The sequence below is a fragment of the Nannobrachium achirus genome (genome assembly GCF_963921795.1).
Source record: "Nannobrachium achirus genome assembly, chromosome: 2".
NCBI lineage: Eukaryota > Metazoa > Chordata > Actinopteri > Myctophiformes > Myctophidae > Nannobrachium > Nannobrachium achirus.
The window spans coordinates 77,843,236-77,867,371 of record NC_137811.1 but is presented as its reverse complement, the minus strand read 5'-3'; the positions used below and the strand labels follow the sequence as shown (position 1 = coordinate 77,867,371).

At 45.0% G+C, this 24,136-nt stretch overlaps 1 protein-coding gene across 5 annotated transcripts in view; it reads right to left on the bottom strand.

The window, feature by feature from the left end:
• Positions 1-16,847, bottom strand: part of LOC308307808 (elastase-1-like) — a 66,095-nt gene extending 49,248 nt beyond the window's left edge. For 3 of the 5 annotated variants that reach the window (XR_013963242.1, XR_013963243.1, XM_080753103.1), the window contains exons 1-3: positions 16,270-16,847; positions 10,910-10,936; positions 10,304-10,609 (exon numbers count right to left, since the gene is read on the bottom strand). Coding sequence is in view for 3 of the 5 variants with exons in the window: in XM_080753103.1 (XP_080609229.1) it covers positions 10,304-10,609; positions 10,910-10,936; positions 16,270-16,309 (373 nt within the window). In the remaining 2 variants the exon portion in view is untranslated. The remainder of the gene's footprint in view (positions 1-10,303; positions 10,610-10,909; positions 10,937-16,269) is intronic. The other 2 variants (XM_080753104.1, XM_080753105.1) reach the window with 2 other exon arrangements.
• Positions 16,848-24,136: the final 7,289 nt, after the last annotated feature.

Below are 24,136 nucleotides of genomic sequence, written 5' to 3'. Positions count from 1 at the left end.
AATCCGGCACCATGTTCTGTTGGCTGCAGCTCGTTCATAACAAGTCGCACGTCTGTTTTTTCTTCTCCATGCTAAATACCACATGTGCGTCCGTCATGCACGGCACCGTTCGTGTGCACAATGGACACACGCTCACCGGTAAATTACATGGATTATGGACACACGCGCGCCAGCATGGATTTAATAACCACACCAGGTGCCCAAGATTATTCAAGATTTAATCGGCGGTTGCCATGGAAACCCGCCATTTTACCTTGTTTTGGAGCCTCAGTGTAAAAGTAATCAGAGTAAACGTAATCCGAGTATGCCCTGACTTTTTTGCTATAGTATTTTCTTTTTCTCAGAACAGAAAAATAACAATCGTGGGCATCAGTGCTTTTGTAACGGCCGGTAGAGAAGGCCACGTTTTAAACATGAACGTGATTTAAAAGTTAGATTGTGAAATAAATGCACTTTTGTGAATCTCATAGGAGCCGCGATTTCCTGGTCACGTGATCTCCCGTTGCATTTGGGGAATTTGGAGTGTTTCTCTTCACAGGCGGGTGCCTCGTCGTACAGTAAGCTAGAGCTTACTGTACAACACGTCAAACACGCTGTGGGCACCCGGAAGACATCAAAGAGTTTGACGAGTTGGCGCGTCGTGGGCATCCAATCTGTTGTTACTAATGGCAAACATTCCCTGACAACAAAATGTGGGCAAATTATTAGGGGTGGGTTCGATTAATCGATATGGCGATATATCGAAATAAACTCCGACGATATGTGAATCGATAGAGATTGTGCTCTATCGATAGATTCGATACGGCATTAATTATGTGAGTGACACAGTTTTGACTAACGCATCCATTTATCAGTTATCATGGGGTAGCGCTGCCAAAGCCCCCCTTGCACTCTCTTCCCAGTTATAACACACGTCTTCTCAGAGGATTCAGACCAGTGGAGTAATAGCTACTAATATAAACACTCTTCTCAGAGGATTCAGACCAGTGGAGTAATAGCTACTAATATAAACACTCTTCTCAGAGGATTCAGACCAGTGGAGTAATAGCTACTAATATAAACACTCTTCTCAGAGGATTCAGACCAGTGGAGTAATAGCTACTAATATAAACACTCTTCTCAGAGGATTCAGACCAGTGGAGTAATAGCTACTAATATAAACACTCTTCTCAGAGGATTCAGACCAGTGGAGTAATAGCTACTAATATAAACACTCTTCTCAGAGGATTCAGACCAGTGGAGTAATAGCTACTAATATAAACACTCTTCTCAGAGGATTCAGACCAGTGGAGTAATAGCTACTAATATAAACACTCTTCTCAGAGGATTCAGACCAGTGGAGTAATAGCTACTAATATAAACACTCTTCTCAGAGGATTCAGACCAGTGGAGTAATAGCTACTAATATAAACACTCTTCTCAGAGGATTCAGACCAGTGGAGTAATAGCTACTAATATAAACACTCTTCTCAGAGGATTCAGACCAGTGGAGTAATAGCTACTAATATAAACACTCTTCTCAGAGGATTCAGACCAGTGGAGTAATAGCTACTAATATAAACACTCTTCTCAGAGGATTCAGACCAGTGGAGTAATAGCTACTAATATAAACACTCTTCTCAGAGGATTCAGACCAGTGGAGTAATAGCTACTAATATAAACACTCTTCTCAGAGGATTCAGACCAGTGGAGTAATAGCTACTAATATAAACACTCTTCTCAGAGGATTCAGACCAGTGGAGTAATAGCTACTAATATAAACACTCTTCTCAGAGGATTCAGACCAGTGGAGTAATAGCTACTAATATAAACACTCTTCTCAGAGGATTCAGACCAGTGGAGTAATAGCTACTAATATAAACACTCTTCTCAGAGGATTCAGACCAGTGGAGTAATAGCTACTAATATACACACTGCTGTAGTCCTTCCAATCCACTCCCCACCAACCAACATAGATGATCATTAAATTAATCTGTGAATGATTTCAAAGTGTTAATGGAAATCCTTTGTGATTTTTACATAAGAGTAGGTATTTTTAGTGAATCACAGACCGTTGTATGAAATGCATTGCCTGCTGCTTCGATGCGGTTAAGTCACTGAAGTTAATAAAAAACTGCTGAATCCTCCCTATTTTTCTACAGTCTACGTTTCAGACATGGAGTTCTAGAGGGAGTGTTCTAGAGGGAGTGTCGTAGACCGCTCTGGTCAAGACGTATGAAAGACAATCCTAAACGGCTCCAACACGTAGGCGTCTCATTGGTCAGTCACTCTGTTTACATCACTTCCTGTCATTTCCCACAGCCACGCCTCTACACACAGCAGCTCTGCTCTCATTGGCTGCAGGGAGCTCACAGCAGCTCTGCTCTCATTGGCTGCAGGGAGCTCACAGCAGCTCTGCTCTCATTGGCTGCAGGGAGCTCACAGCAGCTCTGCTCTCATTGGCTGCAGGGAGCTCACAGCAGCTCTGCTCTCATTGGCTGCAGGGAGCTCACAGCAGCTCTGCTCTCATTGGCTGCAGGGAGCTCACAGCAGCTCTGCTCTCATTGGCTGCAGGGAGCTCACGGATGGATCAGATTAGCATGAAGTTGGTTGAGATGCGACCGAGTATTTCCCGGTGAACCTGAGCACAAAGGTTGGTTGACGGCGCCGTGAGGACGGCGACGTGCGAGGGAGCTCCGCAAAATAGGACTGTACTTTAGTACTATTAGTACTATTAGGTGCTTTTAGTACTATTAGGCTTAGATTAGTTTGAGTCAAATACAGTATAGTTAGTTTTAGAAAAGGATTATATATCCGACCGGTTTGGCTGTATAATGGCAACTGTTAGCAGTGCACTTAGCAGTGCATCTAGCACCAAACAGATTGCATACAGCAAACAAACACTTCTGGACATTAAAGAAGTATGCCAGACTCACCGTTTATGTCCGGACCCTCTCGCCCCATTCCCCGAACTGAGGAGAATCCAGCGGAGGAAAAGAGGCAGACGAGCCGGTAATCTGGTCCGGCTGAGGCGGCGTGCACACAGAGCCCCACTCCCTAGCCTGTTGCTGTCAAATGTACAGTCACTGGAGAATAAACTGTGCGAACTTCGCGCACGGGTCTTTTTCCAGCCCGACATCAGAAGATGTAACGTGATCTGTCTGACAGAGACATGGCTAACGGCAGAAACACCAAGCCATTCCATCGCACCCATGGGCTTCTCTGTGCATCGCAAGGATCGGGACACGGAGCTCTCGCAGAAGAAAACGTATGGCGTATGTCTCATGGTGAACCGGGCCTGGTGTCATGAGGGAAACATCTCAACTGTTCATTCAGTTTGTTCCCTGAACCTGGAGTGTCTTCTGCTGCAGTGTCGTCCTGTATGGCTCCCTCGTGAATTTACATCTGTCACGATAGCTGCTGTGTACATTCCACCGCACGCAAACAAGGACGCTGCACTCCAGGAACTCCATGGAATAATCAGCAGACAGGAGACGGCACAACCGGACACAGCGCTGGTTATAGTCGGGGACTTTAATCATGCAGATTACACCAAATACATGCCCAAATTACACCAACACATTAAGTTTAAAACGCGAGGGGAAAACACACTCGACCACTGCTACACGCTCTTCCGGGAAAGTTACAGAGCCCTCCCCCGCCCGGCTTTTGGCAAATCGGATCACTGCTCTATCCTCCTGCTCCCTGCCTATAGGCAGAGACTGAAGAGAGAGCCCCCGGTCCACAGAACTGTCCGACGCTGGTCTGACCAATCAGAGGCGATCCTGCAGGACTGTTTTGACAACACCGATTGGGAGGCGTTCAAGTCGGCTGGGAATCTGGACGACTATACCAACAATGTAACCACCTACATCAGGGAGTGTACAGAGACTGTTGTCCCAGTTAGGAACATAAAGATCATGCCTAACCAGAAGCCATGGATTAATGGTGACATACGTGCAGCCCTCCATACAAGATCTGTAGCCTATACAACAGGCTCAGTGGAGGAGTACAGACATGCACGCTATGCACTTAGAGCGGCCATCAAACAGGGGAAGAAGGAGTATGGTCAACGATTGGAGTCAAAACTCATCACCAGCAACCCGAGGCACCTATGGCAGGGGCTTCAAGCCATAACAGACTTTAGGGGGAGCACACAGCAAACCCAGCACACAACACCCACCTTTCCAGACGACTTTAACTCCTTCTCTGCCAGGTTCGACCCCTCCGCTCACCCTGGCTTCAGCAGTGAGCACCCACCTCTGCAACCCCCCCCCCCATTGGCATGGGGAGGGGGGAGCAGAGCCCTTCTGGAATACCCCCACGCCCCCACTCCACCTCTGGTGGAGACCAGCACCTCCCTCTCTCCATCACACGGGCTGAAGTATACCGCTCCTTCAAGCGGATCAACCCAAGGAAGGCAGCTGGCCCAGACGGCATTGTGGGACGCGTCCTGAAGGCGTGTGCTTACCAGTTGGCGTGTGCTTACCAGTTGGCGGACGTATTCACTGACATTTTCAACCTGTCCCTTTCCCTCAGCTACGTTCCCACCAGCTTCAAGACCAGTACCATCGTCCCCATTCCTAAGTTGCCGAAGGTGACTGGCCTAAATGACTGGCGCCCTATAGCACTCACTCCCATAGTGAGCAAATGCTTCGAGGGCCTGGTCAAAGGACTCATACTGCCCATGCTTCCGCCCACCCTCGACCCCCTACAGTTTGCATACCGTGCAAACAGGAGCACCGAAGATGCCATCGCCCATGTCCTGCACACGGCCCTTACCCACCTGGAGGGAAGTCGCACCTATGTGAGGATGCTGTTTGTGGACTACAGTTCCGCATTTAACACCATAATTCCCTCCAGGCTTGATGGAAAGCTCCGAGACTTGGGCCTGAATACATCGTTGTGCAACTGGATCCAGAGCTTCCTGACAGACCGCCCCCAGACAGTGAGAGTGGATGGTCGCATGTCCTCCAGCCTAACTGTCAGTATTGGGGCACCACAGGGCTGTGTCCTCAGTCCCCTGCTGTACTCGTTGTACACATATGACTGCATTGCGACACAGGAGTCAAACCATGTCGTAAAGTTCGCGGACGACACGGCAGTGGTTGGCTTGATCTCTGGTGGCGACGAGTCGGCCTACAGGGAGGAGGTGGCCACTCTGGAGCAGTGGTGTCTGGAAAATCACCTCTCCCTGAATGTCAAGAAGACTAAGGAGATAGTGGTCGACTACAGGAAGAAGAAAGATGAGCTCCAGCCAGTCAGCATCAATGGCACAGTGGTGGAAAGAGTGGACAGTTTTAAATACCTCGGGGTGAACATTCAGAAAGACCTGACCTGGGACTGCCACGTCACTGCCATTGTGAAAAAGGCTCAACAGCGCCTGTATGGCCTCAGGCGGCTGAAGAAATTTGGCCTGAGACCCAATACCATCAGGGACTTCTATAGAGGAACAATAGAGAGCCTCCTGACGGGCAGCTTTACCTCCTGGTACGGCAGCTGTACGGACAAAAACCAGAAGGCGTTGAGGAGGGTTGTCCGCACCGCCGGAAAGATCACTGGGTGCGAGCTGCCCAGTCTGGAGGACCTATACGCCCAGCGATGCCTCAACAAGTCCCTGAGGATCATTGAGGACCCCACCCACCCCCACAGAGGACTCTTCTCACCCAACCGCTCACAAAGGGTGAAGGGATATAAAATCCTGCCAGCTCGCACAAGCAGGCTGAGGAACAGTTTCTTTCCGCAGGCTGTCAGGATCCTTAACAAAAAGTGACTGTGAATGTGCAATATTACTGTAAAGCACTTTAGAAGGCTATGCACTTTGCACTATGCACTTTTGGACTGACTTTATTGACCTGTGTTTTTAGGCTTTTATCATGTGATGATATGATCATGTTTTACTGTTGTTGTTTTTATTGGTTGTTTTTATTGGAGCTCCTGTGCATAAGTTTTTCACATGTATGTACCTAAACCGTGCATCCTAAGTGACAATAAAGTGAACTTGAACTTGAAAGGTGGGGGCTTGGGAGTGTGGGGAACACGCACCAAGCCCACGCACCACTTAAATAGCTTAGCCTTTATGTATTGAGAATGAGAGGCGATTTAGTAAGAGACTTGTCGCCAATTGCAAGATATTTAAAAGTTATTTGGGGCCATGATGATATCCTTTTCTTCCCACAACTAGACTAAGGATTTATATTGTCTGTGATATTGTTTACAACCACAATTATTCACGTGTGGCAAGATCGCGGTTCTCTAGTTTTTAGTAGGCTAGCGTAGGCTTAGAAGCCTTTTCAGAAGTTAATTTAATGTTTCCCATTTAATTATTTCCTTTATCCTCATCTAATCTTGCGCTAATGCACACAACTGTTTTTGCCATGTACTCATTCAGTGCCAATGACGTCTCTTGACGGTTTTTTTTCAAAGGCGCTGGGTGCCAATGACGTCTTTGACGTCTTTTGTGTTTTTTGTATAGAAAAAAAGTTTTTTTTTTTTTTTTCCTTTTTTTTTTTTTTTAAGATGTCAAAATGACCTGAGATCAGAGAGATGCTTTTCTCTGTTTGTGTGTTGGCTCCCTCGTTTAGCTGATTGAGAAAATGTGTGTTCATTCTAGTGGATGGACACTTTTTTTCATTCAAACAGCTCTATCTCTGGAACCATTTGTCTGATTGACAAAATTATTTTTGCCACTGAATCACAACAACTGTGTCTGTTTCTGTGGGGAAAAAAAATTATATAAAAAAAGATCTTTTTTTTTTCATTGCATAGTAAAGAAAAACATACAAAACCGTGGCACATCTACCTTGGAGCCATTTTGGCATTTGGCACAGAAAGAGTTAGGCCGTGTAGGCTTTTCAGAAGTTCATTTAATGTTTACCATTTAATGATTTCCTTTATCGTCATCCTCCGCTAATGCACGCAACTGTTTTCGCCAGGTTTTAAGGTCTTATTTTAGTTGTTTCTCGCAACCCTCCTTGCCCATCGGCCCCCACCTTTGCGCACAGGTTCACCGGGAAATACTCGGTCGCGGTTGAGATGAACTTTATTTAAATGAGATGAACTTTATTTAAATGAGATGAACTTTATTTAAATGAGATGTGTCCTTGTCAGTCCGTCAGATACCAAGAGCGTCTGGCTGCAGGGTGGAGTCAACGGCAAGTCTACAGGGTCAAAAATCCTAAAACAGTAAAGAGACTGTATCCGACTTTGGGGCCTCGGCCTGGGACTGCAGAGTGGCACACACTGGGGGACCACCTCCAGGGACCCCTGGAGGTATCGTGGAGCTCCAGGGACCCCCCGTGTAGCTGCAAAAATGACCCCTCCAAGGGGGCTGCTCACGGGGAATTCCCAGGGACCACTGTTCCGGGGACCCCTGGAACGAACACAAAAGTAGACCCACACCTAGTGGAGGACCCCTGCCACTGTAGTGCACATAAAAGGCCCTAGCTCGGTCTCCTAGCGACCCACGCGTCGGCCTCGGCGGCACGGAGCACCACCTAGCGGTGGACCCCCACCACTGCAGCCTCCGAGCGACCAGGAGAGCCGGGGCCGCCACCCAGGGGGTCCCCGGCGGCCGGACCACCTCCAGGGCCCCCAGTGGACCCCCACGGATGCCGGCGCCGCGGGGCCCCGCCACGCTGTTCACGGACCCCGAAAAAAAAATACCCCAAAGTAGCAGATCTACAAGCTCCAGGCTTTCTCCAACCGCAGCTCAACCACCGTGCCTTGGACTCCAGGCAGGAGCCCATGTGACCTCCAGGGACCCATGTGACCTCCAGTGACCCATGTGACCTCCAGGGACCCATGTGACCGAGGCCCGTACGGCGGTTGAGCTGCGTTTGGAGAAAATGAGCTTGTTGATCCGCTACAATCACTTCATTTGTGGTTTAACGGGGGTCCATGGGGGTCCCTGGACGGCGTGGCGGGGCCCAGGCAGTGGGTCGGAGGGGAGGGAGCCCCGGGGACCCCCCCCTGAGGAGCAGGGGTCTGTGGACCCCTCCCCGGCCGAGCCTCGGCCCGTGGAGTGGAGCAGTAGCCTGTAGATCTGCTAGATTCGCCTATTTTTTGTTTTTTTCGGCACCGCGGGGGACCACCGTGGGCCCCGGGGACCCCCTGGGTCTCCCGATCGCTCGGAGGCCGAGTTACGCCCTTTTAAGCGGGTTCCAGTGGCGGGGGTCCACCGCTAGGTGGCACTCTACCCAGGGCAGCCTCCGCACCGCTGAGGCCGACGTGTGGGTGCCGGCCCCGGCTCTCCCGGTCGCTCGGGGCCGAGCTAGGGCCTTTTATGTGCACTACAGTGGCGGGGGTCCTCCACTAGGCGGCGCATCTACTTTTGCGTCCGTTCCAGGGGTCCCCGGAGCAGTGGTCCCCGAGAATTCCCCGTGAGCAGCCCCGTTGGAGGGGTCATTTTTGCGGCTACACGGGAGGCGGTGCGCCGCCGCCAGGGGGTCCCTGGAGCTCCGCGATACCTCCAGGGGTCCCTGGAGGTGGTCCCCCAGTGTGAGCCACTCTGCAGTCGGCCCAGGCCGAGGCCCCAAAGTCGGATCTTTACTGTTTTAGGATGTTTGACCCTGTAGACTTGCCGTTGAGACAGGAGATCTGACGAGAGAGCTCTGCTGAGGGAGGAGCTCCACGGCTGCAGCCATACCCGCCTCTCTGATACGGCACAGCAGACACAACTTTGCCGTATCCTACAAGACGGACTGTCACGCATCATGCTCCCATTGGAAATGAATGGGATGGATGTGTTTTCACCTAGTCTGTGTGAAAGAGGCTTAAAGGACTTTTTCTATTAATTACTCCTCATGGAGACTTGAGTTTGTTTTTGTCTCATTCCATCCTAAGACAATCATCTGAGGAGACTCTTTGCAGGCCCATTGATTCCAGATGGAGACCCAAATGCATTTGGGTCTCCATCCAGAATCAATGGGGGTAAATGTATTATAATCACATTGATAGATTTGTGTTCTATACATCTAGACCAGGGGTCTTCAACGTTTTCAGGCCAAGGACCCCTTAGTTGAGAGAGAGATGAAGCAGGGACCCCTTAGTTGAGAGAGATGAAGCAGGGACCCCTTAGTTGAGAGAGAGATGAAGCAGGGACCCCTTAGTTGAGAGAGAGATGAAGCAGGGACCCCTTAGTTGAGAGAGAGATGAAGCAGGGACCCCTTAGTTGAGAGAGAGATGAAGCAGGACCCCTTAGTTGAGAGAGAGATGAAGCAGGGACCCCTTAGTTGAGAGAGAGATGAAGCAGGACCCCTTAGTTGAGAGAGAGATGAAGCAGGGACCCCTTAGTTGAGAGAGAGATGACCCTTAGTTGAGAGAGAGATGAAGCAGGGACCCCTTAGTTGAGAGAGAGATGAAGCAGGGACCCCTTAGTTGAGAGAGAGATGAAGCAGGGACCCCTTAGTTGAGAGAGAGATGAAGCAGGGACCCCCACAACCTGTTCATAGATTCCATAGTTTCATTGTTTGAGAGCACAATCATCAGTGTGTTTTGGATTCATGTAAATTTGTGTTTTCAGATATTTAACCACTTGAAACGTCAATACTTCTCCCCTCTACACCAAACCTCTTTGCTGAAAATAGCTGATCTACAAGCTCACAACGCGGCCTCGCAGCGCGAGGCGTTGTGAGCTTGTAGATCTGCTATTTTTGGCTAAAGTTCTCAGAATCTGGTTAAGAATCTGGCTAAGAAGGAGATTTTATTTTTTTCTTTCTATCACACAAAGATTTGGAGGACCCCCTGTAGTAACTCTGAGGACCCCCTAGGGGTCCCGGACCCCCTGTTGAAGAGCCCTGGTCTAGACTGTGTCCACAGAGTCAGTGGAAACAAAGCCTGAATGAATTCTCTACTTGATCTGACAACAGTTTCCCACACAAGCATCAAACGTAGCCATGTGACTTTGAGCTTGTAGATCTGCTGCTTTTGGTATCTACAAACACACTGCACTCTCACACACACACACACACACACACACACACACACACACACACACACACACACACACACACACACACACACACACACACACACACACACACACACACACACACACACACCCCCGCGCGCGTGCGCGCGCACACACACACACACACACACACACACACACACACACACACACACACACACACACACACACACACACACACACACAAAAGGGAAATAGATGTGCACATTTTCTTTCTTTGTACAAGCATTAGCTATAATAGCAGATCTACAAGCTCACATCAAGACAGACAGACAGACAGACAGACAGACAGACAGACAGACAGACAGACAGACAGTATAGATCAGTGTCATTGTTGAAGTCATTGTTTGTTACCTGAACAGGTCAGATGGTGAGTGATGGAGGAGCTAATAACCACCACTCTTCCTCTACACTCCACCACAGCAGACTCACTTCCTTTACAGGAAGGATAAATCCTCCATACAGGTTGACGTGTAGAACCAAGTCTATCTTGTCCAGAACCATCAGATCCACATCCCAGCTGTCTGCACACTACTGATAATAGCTGAGGGGTCCAGGAACCCCACACATGATACACTGGTCTCCAGACTCCCTGGTGTTTCATCTCCACTACACCAGTACAGCGTCTGGCTCCTCCCACCAACCTGACATCACCACGCTCTGTACACACACACACACACACACACACACACACACACACACACACACACACACACACACACACACACACACACACACACACACACACACACACACACACACACACACACACACACACACACACACACACACACACAATAGAACAAACACTCAAATAAAGTAATATATTACTTTGATCAGAACAAAACGTTCTAGGTTACAATCTCTACTATTTGTTTTTATTTATTAATTGATTAATTGATTAATTGATTCATTGATTCATTTATTCATTTATTCATTTATTCATTGATGTTTGTTTACCTGTTGTGATGAGAGACACGTGGAGAGCTGGAGAGAAACATCATCACATTAATGAGTAAAACCATACTCGAGTACAACTATCAATAAAGTAGAAATACTCTATTACAAGTACAACTATTAATACCAGCATGTAGAAATACTCTATTACAAGTACAACTATCAATACCACCATGTAGAAATACTCCATTACAAGTACAACTATCAATACCACCATGTAGAAATACTATATTACAAGTATAACTATCAATACCAGCATGTAGAAATACTCTATTACAAGTACAACTATCAATACCACCATGTAGAAATACTCTATTACAAGTATAACTATCAATACCACCATGTAGAAATACTCTATTACAAGTACAACTATCAATACCACCATGTAGAAATACTCTATTACAAGTACAACTATCAATACCACCATGTAGAAATACTCTATTACAAGTACAATTATCAATACCACCATGTAGAAATACTCTATTACAAGTAAAAGTATCAATAAAACGGTATAATACTCTGTTACAAGTAAAAGTATCATTAGTATTGATACTTTTCAATACCACCATGTAGAAATACTCTGTTAGGCCACAGGTTCTCAACCTTTTCAGGCCACGACCCCCCAAATAATCATATTTTAACTGGGGACCCCCCCAAATAATCATATTTTAACTGGGGAACCCCCAAATAATCATATTTTAACTGGGGACCCCCCCATCCTATGAGCATTTTGTATAACACGGTTCTATTGTGAAAATAGCAGATTGATTGATTGATTGAAGAATTTATTAGAAGTTTGCAATAGAAAAAAGTACAGTTTCATGACAGTACAAATCACTGGTACAAGGTCAACTAAAAGGAGATCCTAGAAAGCCGAGGCTTATTTCCACAGGAACCACACTTTAAGTATCTCATATAACATTGAAAGACAGACGGATAGAACATAGTACTTTATCTAGGATAATATCAGTTTCAAAAGCATAACATCAAATACAAAAGGCAGAATACAAAGAAAAAGGGGGGGGGGAGCATGGGGGCTTAGTCTATTTACAAGTCACGGGTAGCTGCTGTCTGAAGGTGACTTTTCATACCAATTTTGAAGGAGGCTAGGGATTTGTTCTCCTTTAGGGCTTGTGGAAGGGCGTTCCACATGTTGATGGTATAGCAGGAGAACGAGTTAGCGCCTTGTTTAGTGTTAAATCTACGCTGATGATGATTAGTGGAGCTGCCTCTGGTGTTATGATCGTGAACATCCTTGACCTTTAAGAAGTAGTTTGTCAGGTACATGGGAATCTTGGAGGTGTAGTGTATCTCGTACACCAGGCCCATTGCAAGATGCTGTACTCTGTCAGCTACTTTGAGCCACCCCACGCTTTCGTGGTGATGCTCGGTAAGGTGGGTCAGAGGAGGGAGACCAAGCACAACCCTAATTAGTTTGTTTTGGGCTGTTTGGAGCTTTAGCTTTAAGGCAGCTGGGGCGTCGCGATACCAGACAAGGACTCCGTAATCTAAAAGATCTGCATGCTTTAACAATTTGGCCAATGTTTAATTTGTCATTTTAGAGGTATTAAAAAGTCACTAAATTGTCACTTTATAAATGTGCAGATACCCTCTATAGTATACACTTAAACCTTGTTGGTTTGTTTACTACTGAGTGAGAAAACAATGTTGCACATCAAGTTAATCATCTGGGGACCCCCCAAAATAATTTGGGGACCCCCCTGGGGGTCCCGACCCACAGGTTGAGAACCACTGTGTTAGGCTACAGTCACACCAAAGTATGGATGCCAGCTCTGCCGATGCATCTCAATAGGAATGGAGCAGATTCAATTGAAACATCTGCCATTTGTGGGATTCTCAAAAGATCCGCTCCATCCCCATTGAAATAATCATGTTTTGACCAGAGCCATAAGCAGGCCTACTCCTGCATAAACACTCATGACTTTGAGATACACACAGGGACGTGCTGGCCATTGGGAAAAGCGGGACAACTCCCAAACGGCCGGTTCATTCCCGGACGGTCCAGGCCGGCCATTCGTCCTTCGTTCCATTTTGGAGGCTGGGCGGCCAACAAAGTAAATCGTCACTGTCGGGCAGAAACCTCGTATCTCCAAGTTTCAAATGTATACATTTTTTTCGCAAAAGCAAAGCCCTGCTTCATCATATAAGGCCTTTGCACAAAAGTAGTGAAAACAGCAGATCTACAAGCACACAAGTTGTGTGCTTGTAGATTGGCTGTTTTCATCATTTTTAAAATGATAAATACAAAACAAACGGTTTTGGACATACAAAGTTTCCACCCGACAACGACGAAATATAACTCATGTACAGTAATTGGCCCACTGGCTTGTCACTTGTCATGATCTGAAATGGAAAATCTTTGAGTAGCAGCAGCGCTATAGAGAGATCTCTCTCTATAGCACGCAATGAGGGCCTCTACAACTCTTTTTCCTGGGCTGAATCAGGGGCCCAGCACGTCCCTGGATACACACCTCCCCCTACACACTCCCTCCCTCTGCACCATCCATCTGTTTAGTCAGGGTTAAACTAACCTAACCCTAACCAGCATCCATCTGTTTAGTCAGGGTTAAACTAACCTAACCCTAACCAGCATCCATCTGTTTAGTCAGGGTTAAACTAACCCTAACCCTAACCAGCATCCATCTGTTTAGTCAGGGTTAAACTAACCCTAACCCTAACCAGCATCCATCTGTTTAGTCAGGGTTAAACTAACCTAACCCTAACCAGCATCCATCCCCCCAGGGAGTTGGGTTATGGGGGGGGGTGTAGGGAGTTGGGTTATGGGGGGGGGGGGGTGAGGGTGTAGGGAGTTGGGTTATGGGGGGGGTGTAGGGAGTTGGGTTATGGGGGGGGGGTGAGGGTGTAGGGAGTTGGGTTATGGGGGGGGGTGAGGGTGTAGGGAGTTGGATTATGGGGGGGGGGTGAGGGGGTGAGGGTGTAGGGAGTTGGGTTATGGGGGGGGGGTGAGGGGGTGAGGGTGTAGGGAGTTGGGCTATCTGATCCTCGTTTTACTGTGGACCCCCTGGAACTCCCTAAAGGACCCCTGGGGGTCCCCAAACCACACTTTGAGAACCGCTGCTCTAAAGATACCATACAAATATTATTGTAATTTAAATCATATATTATACAACTGCAGAATTGAAGAAACTTAAAGAATAAATATTTTTTGCACAAACTGTCACACTTAAGAACTAAAAGGCCACCCTAAGAGTGCTCTACAGTGTGCGTAGATTTCTTCTTAAAGGGATATTCCACCTTCAAAAAAACTTTCGGCCATTTTATCGTCTAATCAGGCTTTTATGAACACCCTGAACATATTTTAATTTGCTTTATTCGATATTTTGATATTTGATGTAAATGTTACCAGGCCCTCCAGGCCCAGGGCCTCTCCCCACACACACCTATTGTAACTTCAAACTTCATTTTAACCATGATAGATTCATTAAAAACACCCATTATATTTTTCTGGTGACTCATAATACCCTCCTAATACGTGAGCAGGCCGTGTTTCTATAATAACTTTTTTTCATTTATTTTTAAATATTTTTAATTTTCCCAAAGAATTATCAAAAATAAAGGAAAAACGTTATCGAAAAAACACGGCCTGCTCACGTATTAGGAGGCTAGTATGAGTCACAAGAAAAAAATTATAATGTGTGTTTTTAATGAATCTATCATGGTTAAAATGGAGTTTGAAGTTACAATGGATGTGTATTAGTCCATGGGCCATACGAGATGTCGGTATCGCGGAAAGGTGGCAAAGGTTACCATGCATTTTTGAAAAGCTCTATATCTGTAGATTATATTTTGGTATGATAACCCTTTCTTAGACACAGCTAAATTGGTGTTATCAGCTGCTAGAGTTGGTGCCCCATAAACTTTACATACAGGAGAAAAAAAAGCAAAAAAATAAAATAATCTGCATTATTATGAGGGGTCAAACTAGGGGTTTTTCATGATGCTGAATCCATTGCAAGCATCTGTTTTGCACAAAAACATTCCTTGGGCTAAAAACTGCCCCACAAGACTATGGTTTAGTGATGAAAAGTGATGAGTCAACACTTTTCACACCTTTGTGGGGGCCGTTTTAGCCCAATGAATGTTTTTTATGCAAATCAGATGTTTGCAATGGATTTAGAATCATGAAAACCCCCTAGTTTGACCCCTCATATGCTACTTAAAGCAGATTAATTTTTAGCTTTTTTTCCCTGTATAGTAAAGTTAATGGGACACCAACTCTAGCGGCTGCTAACACCAATTTAGCTGTGTCTAAGAAAGGGTTATCATACCAAATTATAATCTACAGATATAGAGCTTTTCAAAAATGCATGATAACCTTTGCCACCTTTCCGCGATACCGACATCTCGTATGGCCCATGGACTATATGGGGAGAGGCTCTGGATCAAGCCTCCTGATAACATTTACATCAAATATCTAAATATTGAATCAATCAAATTAAAATCTGTTCAGGGTGTTCATAAAAGCCTGATTAGACTATAAAATGTCAAAAAGTTTTTTTGAAAGTGAAATATCCCTTTAACATAAGAACATAAATCACAGCTAAGAAAACATCGCTGTATGCCAAATGTTCTTAAAAAACTTCTTAAGAGGGTCTAAGTGGTGAATGTCAAGCTGCTGATTGTTAGCAACTCTACTGCTGAACCTGTTCCTGCTACCAGGGACGTGCTGGCCATTGGGAAAAGCGGGACAACTCCCGAACGGCCGGTTCATTCCAGGCCGGTCCAGGCTGGCCATTAGGAAAAAAAATAAAAATAAAATGTTGGCCTTCGTTCCATTTTGGGGGCTGGGCGGCCAACAAAGTAAATTGTCACTGTCGGGCAGAAACCTCGTATCTCCAAGTTTCAAATATGTTATTTTTTTCGCAAAGCAAAGCCCTGCTTCATCATACAAGGCCGTTGCACAAAAGTACAAGCACACAACGCCTCGCGGTGCGAGGCGTTGTGTGCTTGTAGATCGGCTGTTTTCACTTGTTTAAATCATTTTTAAAATGATAAATACAAAACAAACGGTTTTGGACATACAAGGTTTCCACCCGACAACGACAAAATATAACTCATGTACAGTAATTGGCCCACTGGCTTGTCACTTGTCATGATCTGAAATGGCAAATCTTTGAGTAGCAGCAGCAGCAGCAGCGCAGCGCTATAGAGAGAGATCTCTCTCTATAGCGTGCAATGAGGGCCTCTCTAACTCTTTTTCCCGGGCTGAATCAGGGGCCCAGCACGTCCCTGCTTCTGCTGATGTTGCTCTGTTAGAAGCCCACATCTCAGATGTTTCCAGTTTAGTCATCATAGTGACATCATTCATTAGATCTACTCACCATGAAAGAGCACAGAGCTCACAATGATCCACAGAACCATCTTCACCCTGCTGTCTCCTTGAAGATACCTTCACTGTCTGATATCTGAAGATACCTTCACTGTCTGATATCTGAAGATACCTTCACTGTCTGCTATCTGAAGATACCTTCACTGTCTGATATCTGAAGATACCTTCACTGTCTGCTATCTGAAGATACCTTCACTGTCTGCTATCTGAAGATACCTTCACTGTCTGATATCTGAAGATACCTTCACTGTCTGCTATCTGAAGATACCTTCACTGTCTGCTATCTGAAGATACCTTCACTGTCTGCTATCTGAAGATACCTTCACCGTCTGATATCTGAAGATACCTTCACTGTCTGCTATCTGAAGATACCTTCACTGTCTGATATCTGAAGATACCTTCACTGTCTGATATCTGAAGATACCTTCACTGTCTGCTATCTGAAGATACCTTCACTGTCTGCTCTGTGTGAAGATACCTCCTGCTATCTCCACAGTCTGCTGTGTTTGAAGCTACAGATATTTCAAATCCACCGTCTGTTCTAGCACTCCTGTCCTCATACACCCCCTCATAGCCTGCCTGAACACACACACACACACACACACACACACACACACACACACACACACACACACACACACACACACACACACACACACACACACACACACACACACACACACACACACACACACACACACACACACACACACACACACACACACACACTCAGACAGACAGACAGACAGACAGACAGACAGATCAATAAAGGTTGACTTTGATCAGGAGAACTCAGTTTAATTTAGGATAAAATAAATCAACAATTAATAATAGTTACAGTCTAGTATGTATGGTTAGAGTTACTGGAGTTATTGAATAATAGTTACAATATGTATGGATTAGGGTTACTGGTGTTATTAAATGTATACATAGTAGTCATTAATAATAGTTACAATATGTATGGATTAGGGTTACTAGAGTGTTCTTAAAATTAATATTTACAGTCTACAGCAGGGGTCTTCAACGTTTTCAGGCCAAGGACCCCTTAGTTGAGAGAGAGATGAAGCAGGGACCTCTTAGTTGAGAGAGAGAGATGAAGCAGGGACCCCTTAGTTGAGAGAGAGATGAAGCAGGGACCCCTTAGTTGAGAGAGAGATGAAGCAGGGACCCCTTAGTTGAGAGAGATATGAAGCAGGGACCCCCACAACCTGTTCATAGAATCCATATAGTTTCATTGTTTGGCAGCACAATCGTACGTGTATTTTGGATTCATGTCAATTTGTGTTTTCAGATATTTAACCACTTGAACCGTCAATACTTAAAGGGCCAGTTCACCTCTGGGACAACCAAATCTTATTTTATTGTTGTTTGGGACAAGATCAACACAATCCTGAGTTATTTTTTGTGTTCAATCTGTGTTTTGAGATATGTTAGTATTTCAGCATGAATGATGATGCATTTCGCATCATATGAGTCATCATGCTGCATCATATGATGCAAAATGCATCATCATTCATGCTGATGCAAATGTTACACTGCATCAGCATGATGAACACATTCTGAATGTGTGTGATCCTCATACATGGCTCCATTACTGTGGTATGTAGGCTACTGTTTGACATTTGCTCAAAGCAAACTTTGTTTCTCTACTGTAGCGCTGTATTTTCTAATAAATGAAACTAGAAAGTAAAAGCCTACAAACAATACTAATCTGCTATTTTTCAATAGTTAAACATCCACTCCCATCTCCCCCATAATACAGTAGACACTGTATTATGTCCCATCTCCCCCATAATACAGTAGACACTGTATTATGTCCCATCTCCCCCATAATACAGCAGACACTGTATTATGTCCCATCTCCCCCATAATACAGCAGACACTGTATTATGTCCCATCTCCCCCATAATACAGCAGACACTGTATTATGTCCCATCTCCCCCACACTGTATTATGGGGGAGATGGGAGAAATAACTACTGATATCATCAACCTTCTTTTCAAAGTAGGTGACAAAATCATCTGCTGAGAGAGATGAGGGTGGGGGGGGGGGGGGGGGGTGGAGGAGGTTGGAGGAGGGTCGAGTTGAGGAATTACATTTTGTATAACACGGTTCTATTGTGAAAACTAGAAAAGAACATTTCTAAGAAATTTTAAGTGTGCCTGCAGCTCGCTAATATGTGCAACCTTTTGTTGCGGTTGGAGTTAGCATTAGCATTAGAATGTTTTTCATCAGCATTTTTAGCATTAGCTTTAACATTAGCATTTTAAGAATTTTTATTAACATTAGCATTAGCATTTTAACATTAGCATTTTTAACATTAGCATTTTTAACATTAGTATTTTTAGCATTAGCTTTAGCATTTCTAACATTAGCATTAGCATTTTAGCATTAGCATGTGTTAGCATTAGCATGTGTTAGCATTAGCATTTTTAGCTTTAGCATTAGCATTTGTGAGCATTAGCATTTGTTAGTGTAGCACCCCACAGTTAGTATCAGCCATGAACCAGCGACAACAGCCCTGCTAATCAGGCTCAGCCCTATTAGCACGACTGGTTGTGCGTTGGACTGGCGAGTGGGAGTCCCGGGTTCAATCCCCGCTTCCGCGTATCACTACATCTGGCGTTGTCGGCAGGATGAGGAGCGTGATGCCCTCGTGAGGAGGAACAGTGCCACGTTGTGTGCGGTGGTCCGCGGCGTGATGTGTGAAGCGCGAGGGTGCGCTCCAAAAGACCTGGGGGGTGAATGTAGCACCCCACAGTTAGTATCAGCCATGAACCAGCGACAACAGCCCTGCTAATCAGGCTCAGCCCTATTAGCACGACTGGTTGTGCGTTGGACTGGCGAGTGGGAGTCCCCCGCGTATCACTACATTAGCATTAGAAAGACCAAAGTTGTGTGTGCATTTTAAAGTTTAAATGACGTTGCTAGGCAAAAGTATGTCAGAGTTATGTGGCGCCAAAGTTTTTTTTTTTTTTTTGTTTTTTTTTTAGTCCCCCATTCAAAGTCAATGGGGGTTTTTGCGTGTAGTTTTTTTACGAATTACGTTGCCATGGCAACGCGGATCGGAAAGAAAAGTAATAGCACCCCATTCACGGCCGAGCCGCACGTTTTGATGTATATATTGCGGGGGTGACGTAAATTGTGCGGCAGTTATTACGTGCCGAAATTTGTGGCGACATTACTTACTTACTTACTTACTTATATAAGTATAGCGGAGTACAATAAGTGTTTTGCCATTGCATTGCATGGCAGGCACACTTAATAACAGATCTACATGCTCACAGTAGATCTGCTATTTTCACAATGTCTGCCTCTAATATTACTATGTTATCTAATGTTTATTTTGTCGTTTTTAGAGATATTAAAAAGTCCTTGTCACTTTAGAAATGTGCAGATACCCTCTATACATTAACACATGGGTGACTAACAGGTCATTTTGGCCGATTTTGAGATTGCAAAGTGCAATAATTCTCCCCTTGAAGGTCTCAGAAATGTCCCCTTCCATGACTTTTCCTAAATACTCAAGATATATGTTCTAGTTTTTTTTCCCCTTCTGAAACATTTCCTAAGTATGAAATACTATACATTTATACCACTCTGACTGCATTTATAGGTCAAATTGACAGGTAAATTCTTTCAATTTTTTGCCCAGCAGAGCAACACCTCTTCCCCCCCTGCCAGCGGGGGTTCTATTGTCAATAGAACAACCCGCTGGCAGCAGGGGAGGAGGTTTGTTCTCCTGGGCAAAAAGGGAGAGAATTTACCTGTCAATTTGACCTATAAATGCAGTCAGAGTGGTAGTTTTTTATTTTCAGTCACCCGAGTGTTAAGTCAATCATCTGGGAAACCCCCCCAAAAATTATTTTGGGACCCGGGACCCCCTGGGGGTCCCCACCCACAGGTTGGGAACCACAGTGTGAGGTCACACCGCATTTTTATTCTAACTTTGAGGGCGGCTTCTGCCAATGCATTTCAATGGGAATGGAGTGTTGCTTTGCAGAAATCTGTAAATGGCATCAAACCGCTCCATTACCATAGAAATGCATTGGCATTAACCCTAACCCTCATGGGTAGAATAAAACCATTAACCCTAACCTAATTCACTGGAAGGTTCGCTCTACTCATTTGTAAGTCTCTTCTGGACTACTCCAAAGTGTCTTGGGTGCGGGATCAGGTAAGTAGACGTAAAAAGGTATAAACCGCACTCACTTTCAGTTCTTAGGAGTCTTTAAGAAGTAAGAGAGAGAATAACCTGCAGATCTAAATACGTAGTCTATCTTACAAAGTGCCCTTGCGGCTTCTGTTATATAGGGAAAACTAAAAGAGAGTTAAGAACTAGAATAACTGAACATAAAAGCAATATCAGAACTAAAGATGAGAAATCCCCAATAGCGAGACACTTTAACAGTATTGGCCACGATATATGCACTCTAAGATACCAAGGTATAGAGATGGTTAATCCACTTAAGAGAGGAGGAGATAGAGATCGGCTATTATTACAGAGAGAGGCATTCTGGATCCATTCTTTAAATACTGAATTTCCTAAAGGTCTTAATGAAGAATTACAGTTAAACTGTTTTTTATAATTGTAATTGGTTGTGTAGTAAATTGTGTTGAAATTTGTTCACTGCACAGTATCGTTTATTGTTTACTGTTTGTTTTTCTTTTTTATTATTGATGTCATTTGTTAATAGACACAGCTGTTCAGCATCCTGTAAATCTGTGAAATAACTATACGTCATTTCCTGCTTGCTAGCCTTCAGTAACACTGATGATGGCCTAGAGCAGAAACGCGTCTGTCTGTCTGTCTGTCTGTCTGTCTGTCTGTCTGTCTGTCTGTCTGTCTGTCTGTCTGTCTGTCTGTCTGTCTGTCTGTCTGTCTGTCTGTCTGTCTGTCTGTCTGTCTGTCTGTCTGTCTGTCTGTCTGTCTGTCTGTCTGTCTGTCTGTCTGCCAAGCTGCTGCTGCTGCAATATTAACCCTAACCCTCATGGGTAGAATAAAACCATTAACCCTAACCCTCATGGGTAGAATAAAACCATTAACCCTAACCCTCATGGGTAGAATAAAACCATTAACCCTAACCCTCATGGGTAGAATAAAACCATTAACCCTAACCCTCATGGGTAGAATAAAACCATTAACCCTAACCCTAATGGGTAGAATAAAACCATTAACCCTAACCCTAATGGGTAGAATAAAACCATTAACCCTAACCCTAATGGGTAGAATAAAACCATTAACCCTAACCCTAATGGGTAGAATAAAACCATTAACCCTAACCCTAATGGGTAGAATAAAACCATTAACCCTAACCCTAACCCTCATAGGTAGAATAAAACCATTAACCCTAACCCTCATGGGTAGAATAAAACCATTAACCCTAACCCTCATGGGTAGAATAAAACCCTAAAAGGTATGTGATTTAAAAGGTATATGAGTAAAAGTATTGGAGTCAAGACATACTACTAAAAGTAAAAGTACTCATTATGCACACTATCCCATTTCACATGTTTCCAAATGTATAAAAATCTATATAGTCATTTGGAGTAAATTTGTCACTGATAATGATTTATTCCAGGGGCTTTTTTCTAGTCTAGTCAAGTCAACAAACATTGTCAAAGTCCAAAGGTTGGGGAGCAGGCCTTTGTCAGTTCATAGAGCATGAGTAGACCTACGCACCCCCCCCCCCCCCCCCCCCCACACACACACACACACGCGCACGCACGCACACACACACACACACACACACACACACACACACACACACACACACACACACACACACACACACACACACACACACACACACACACACACACACACGCACAGAGAGAGACACACACAACACGTGGGGGACAGCGGGCGGAAAGAACGAGGAGCTGATCTTACAAAAACATCGCCCCTGAAAAACATCGCCCGTCTCCGCCCCTCTCTATCATTCTCTGCAGCTGAAACACTCATCCATGCCTTCATTACATCCCGTCTTGATTATTGCAACAGTATCCTCCATGGCACCACCTCCAAAGTCCTCAATAAACTTCAGTACGTCCAAAATTCAGCTGCCCGCCTACTCACCAGCACCCGTTCCAGAGACCACATAACACCAGTCCTCCGTGAACTCCACTGGCTCCCGGTCAAACAAAGAATCCATTTCAAAGTTTTACTAAGACCACGTACCGTACCTGGGGTGACAGAGCCTTTGCTTTTACTGCCCCAACCCTCTGGAATGCACTCCCCAAAACCATCAGAGATGCCCCCACCCTCCAAACCTTCAAAACCACCCTCAAAACCCACCTCTTCCATATTGCATACCCCAGCTAACTCACTCCACGGTCCTTTTTGATCTCTATTGTTTTTAATGGTTTTACCCTTTAGTTTTAAAGTGTTTTTCTAATAAAGTTGTTTTTACTTTTTAGTTTTCTCTTGCCCCCATGTAAAGCGTCTTTGGGTACTTAGAAAAGCGCTATATAAATCTGAGTTATTATTATTATTATTATTATTATTACAGGGGCGTCAATTGGGTATGGCAGGGGTATGCAGCTGCCATACCCTGGGTCCAGGGGGGTCCAGGGGTATGCAGCTGCCATACCCTGGGTCCAGGGGGGAAAATAAAAGTTATAAATAAATATAAATCCATGAATGTCTCTTTGTCTATCTGTGCTGGTTATTATGTTGTTAAATTACAGTAAAATAACTGCAAATGCAAAATTTTACAAAATGGTCACTTTAACAAGGTATTATAATAATATTCTCCACACTTGTATTCTCCCCATCTTGACAGAATGGTATATTCCCAGGTTCTGCAGGTCAGCTGCACAGGTGCAATGCATTATTGTTAATTGTGGCACGTTTACTAACATGCCAAGTTTAGCTGCACTTGAACAACCGTTCCAGGCTGCCATATCCAGCCCATCGAAACCTGTGTAAAAAACTTTTTTTTTTAAGACATTGCTGCGAGGCGTTGTGAGCATGTATAGATCTGCTATTTTCACAATAGAACTGTGTTATACAAAATGTAATGCCTCTTTTCCATGAGGACGCCTATCTTTGCCATACCCTAGCTTTTGCTGAACTGACGCTACTGTGATCTTATGTTTGCAGGGTGACACTAGCAGGCCAGCAGCACTTCTTTTTTTTTCTTTTCTCATCGTCGTTGGCGTCGCCTACCGACCCCGCAACGCGCCACCCTGGTGGGCATTTGCCCTGCTTGCCCCCCCTTTTGACCGCCTCTGGTAAGATTGGGTTGAATGGGAAACATGGCACAGGCTGACGTTTCAGCCCCGGAACGTAGATTTTATTTTCTGACTATTTTGCAAACATCTGTACAGGAGGTGTCTCAGACTACCTTGACTTTTTGTAGGCCTACAATGTTGTGAAAAGGCTAATTTTCGCTGATCTTGGACGGACTCAACCAAGTTCCAAACGGGGCTAACAGGCATACAACGCAGAAAATGGTACAGGACCAACTTGAACACTTGAACATTTTGGCAAAAAATAGCTGACAAGCTCACAACACGCTTGCAGGCCGTCTATTTTCAGCAATGTGATTTGGTGTAGAGACAAAGCGTTAGGATAGAGCCTTGTGGAGACTCCTGTCAACTAAATACTATATAGGGTTTAAGTCGTTAAACAAGACTAAAGTCCCACTAGCGGCCCCTAGAGGCTGGACTGTTCCTTACGCCCATGGGTGACAGGAAAGACCATCCATGGGCTCACCAGAATCTGCAGGGTGACCCCAGGGTTTAGGAGCAATAACAACAATAACAAATCAATCATTAGGAATAACAGTAGACAGGCCTACTAGGGGTGCAACGATGCACAATTCACGGTTCGGTTCGATATTTTGGTGACACGG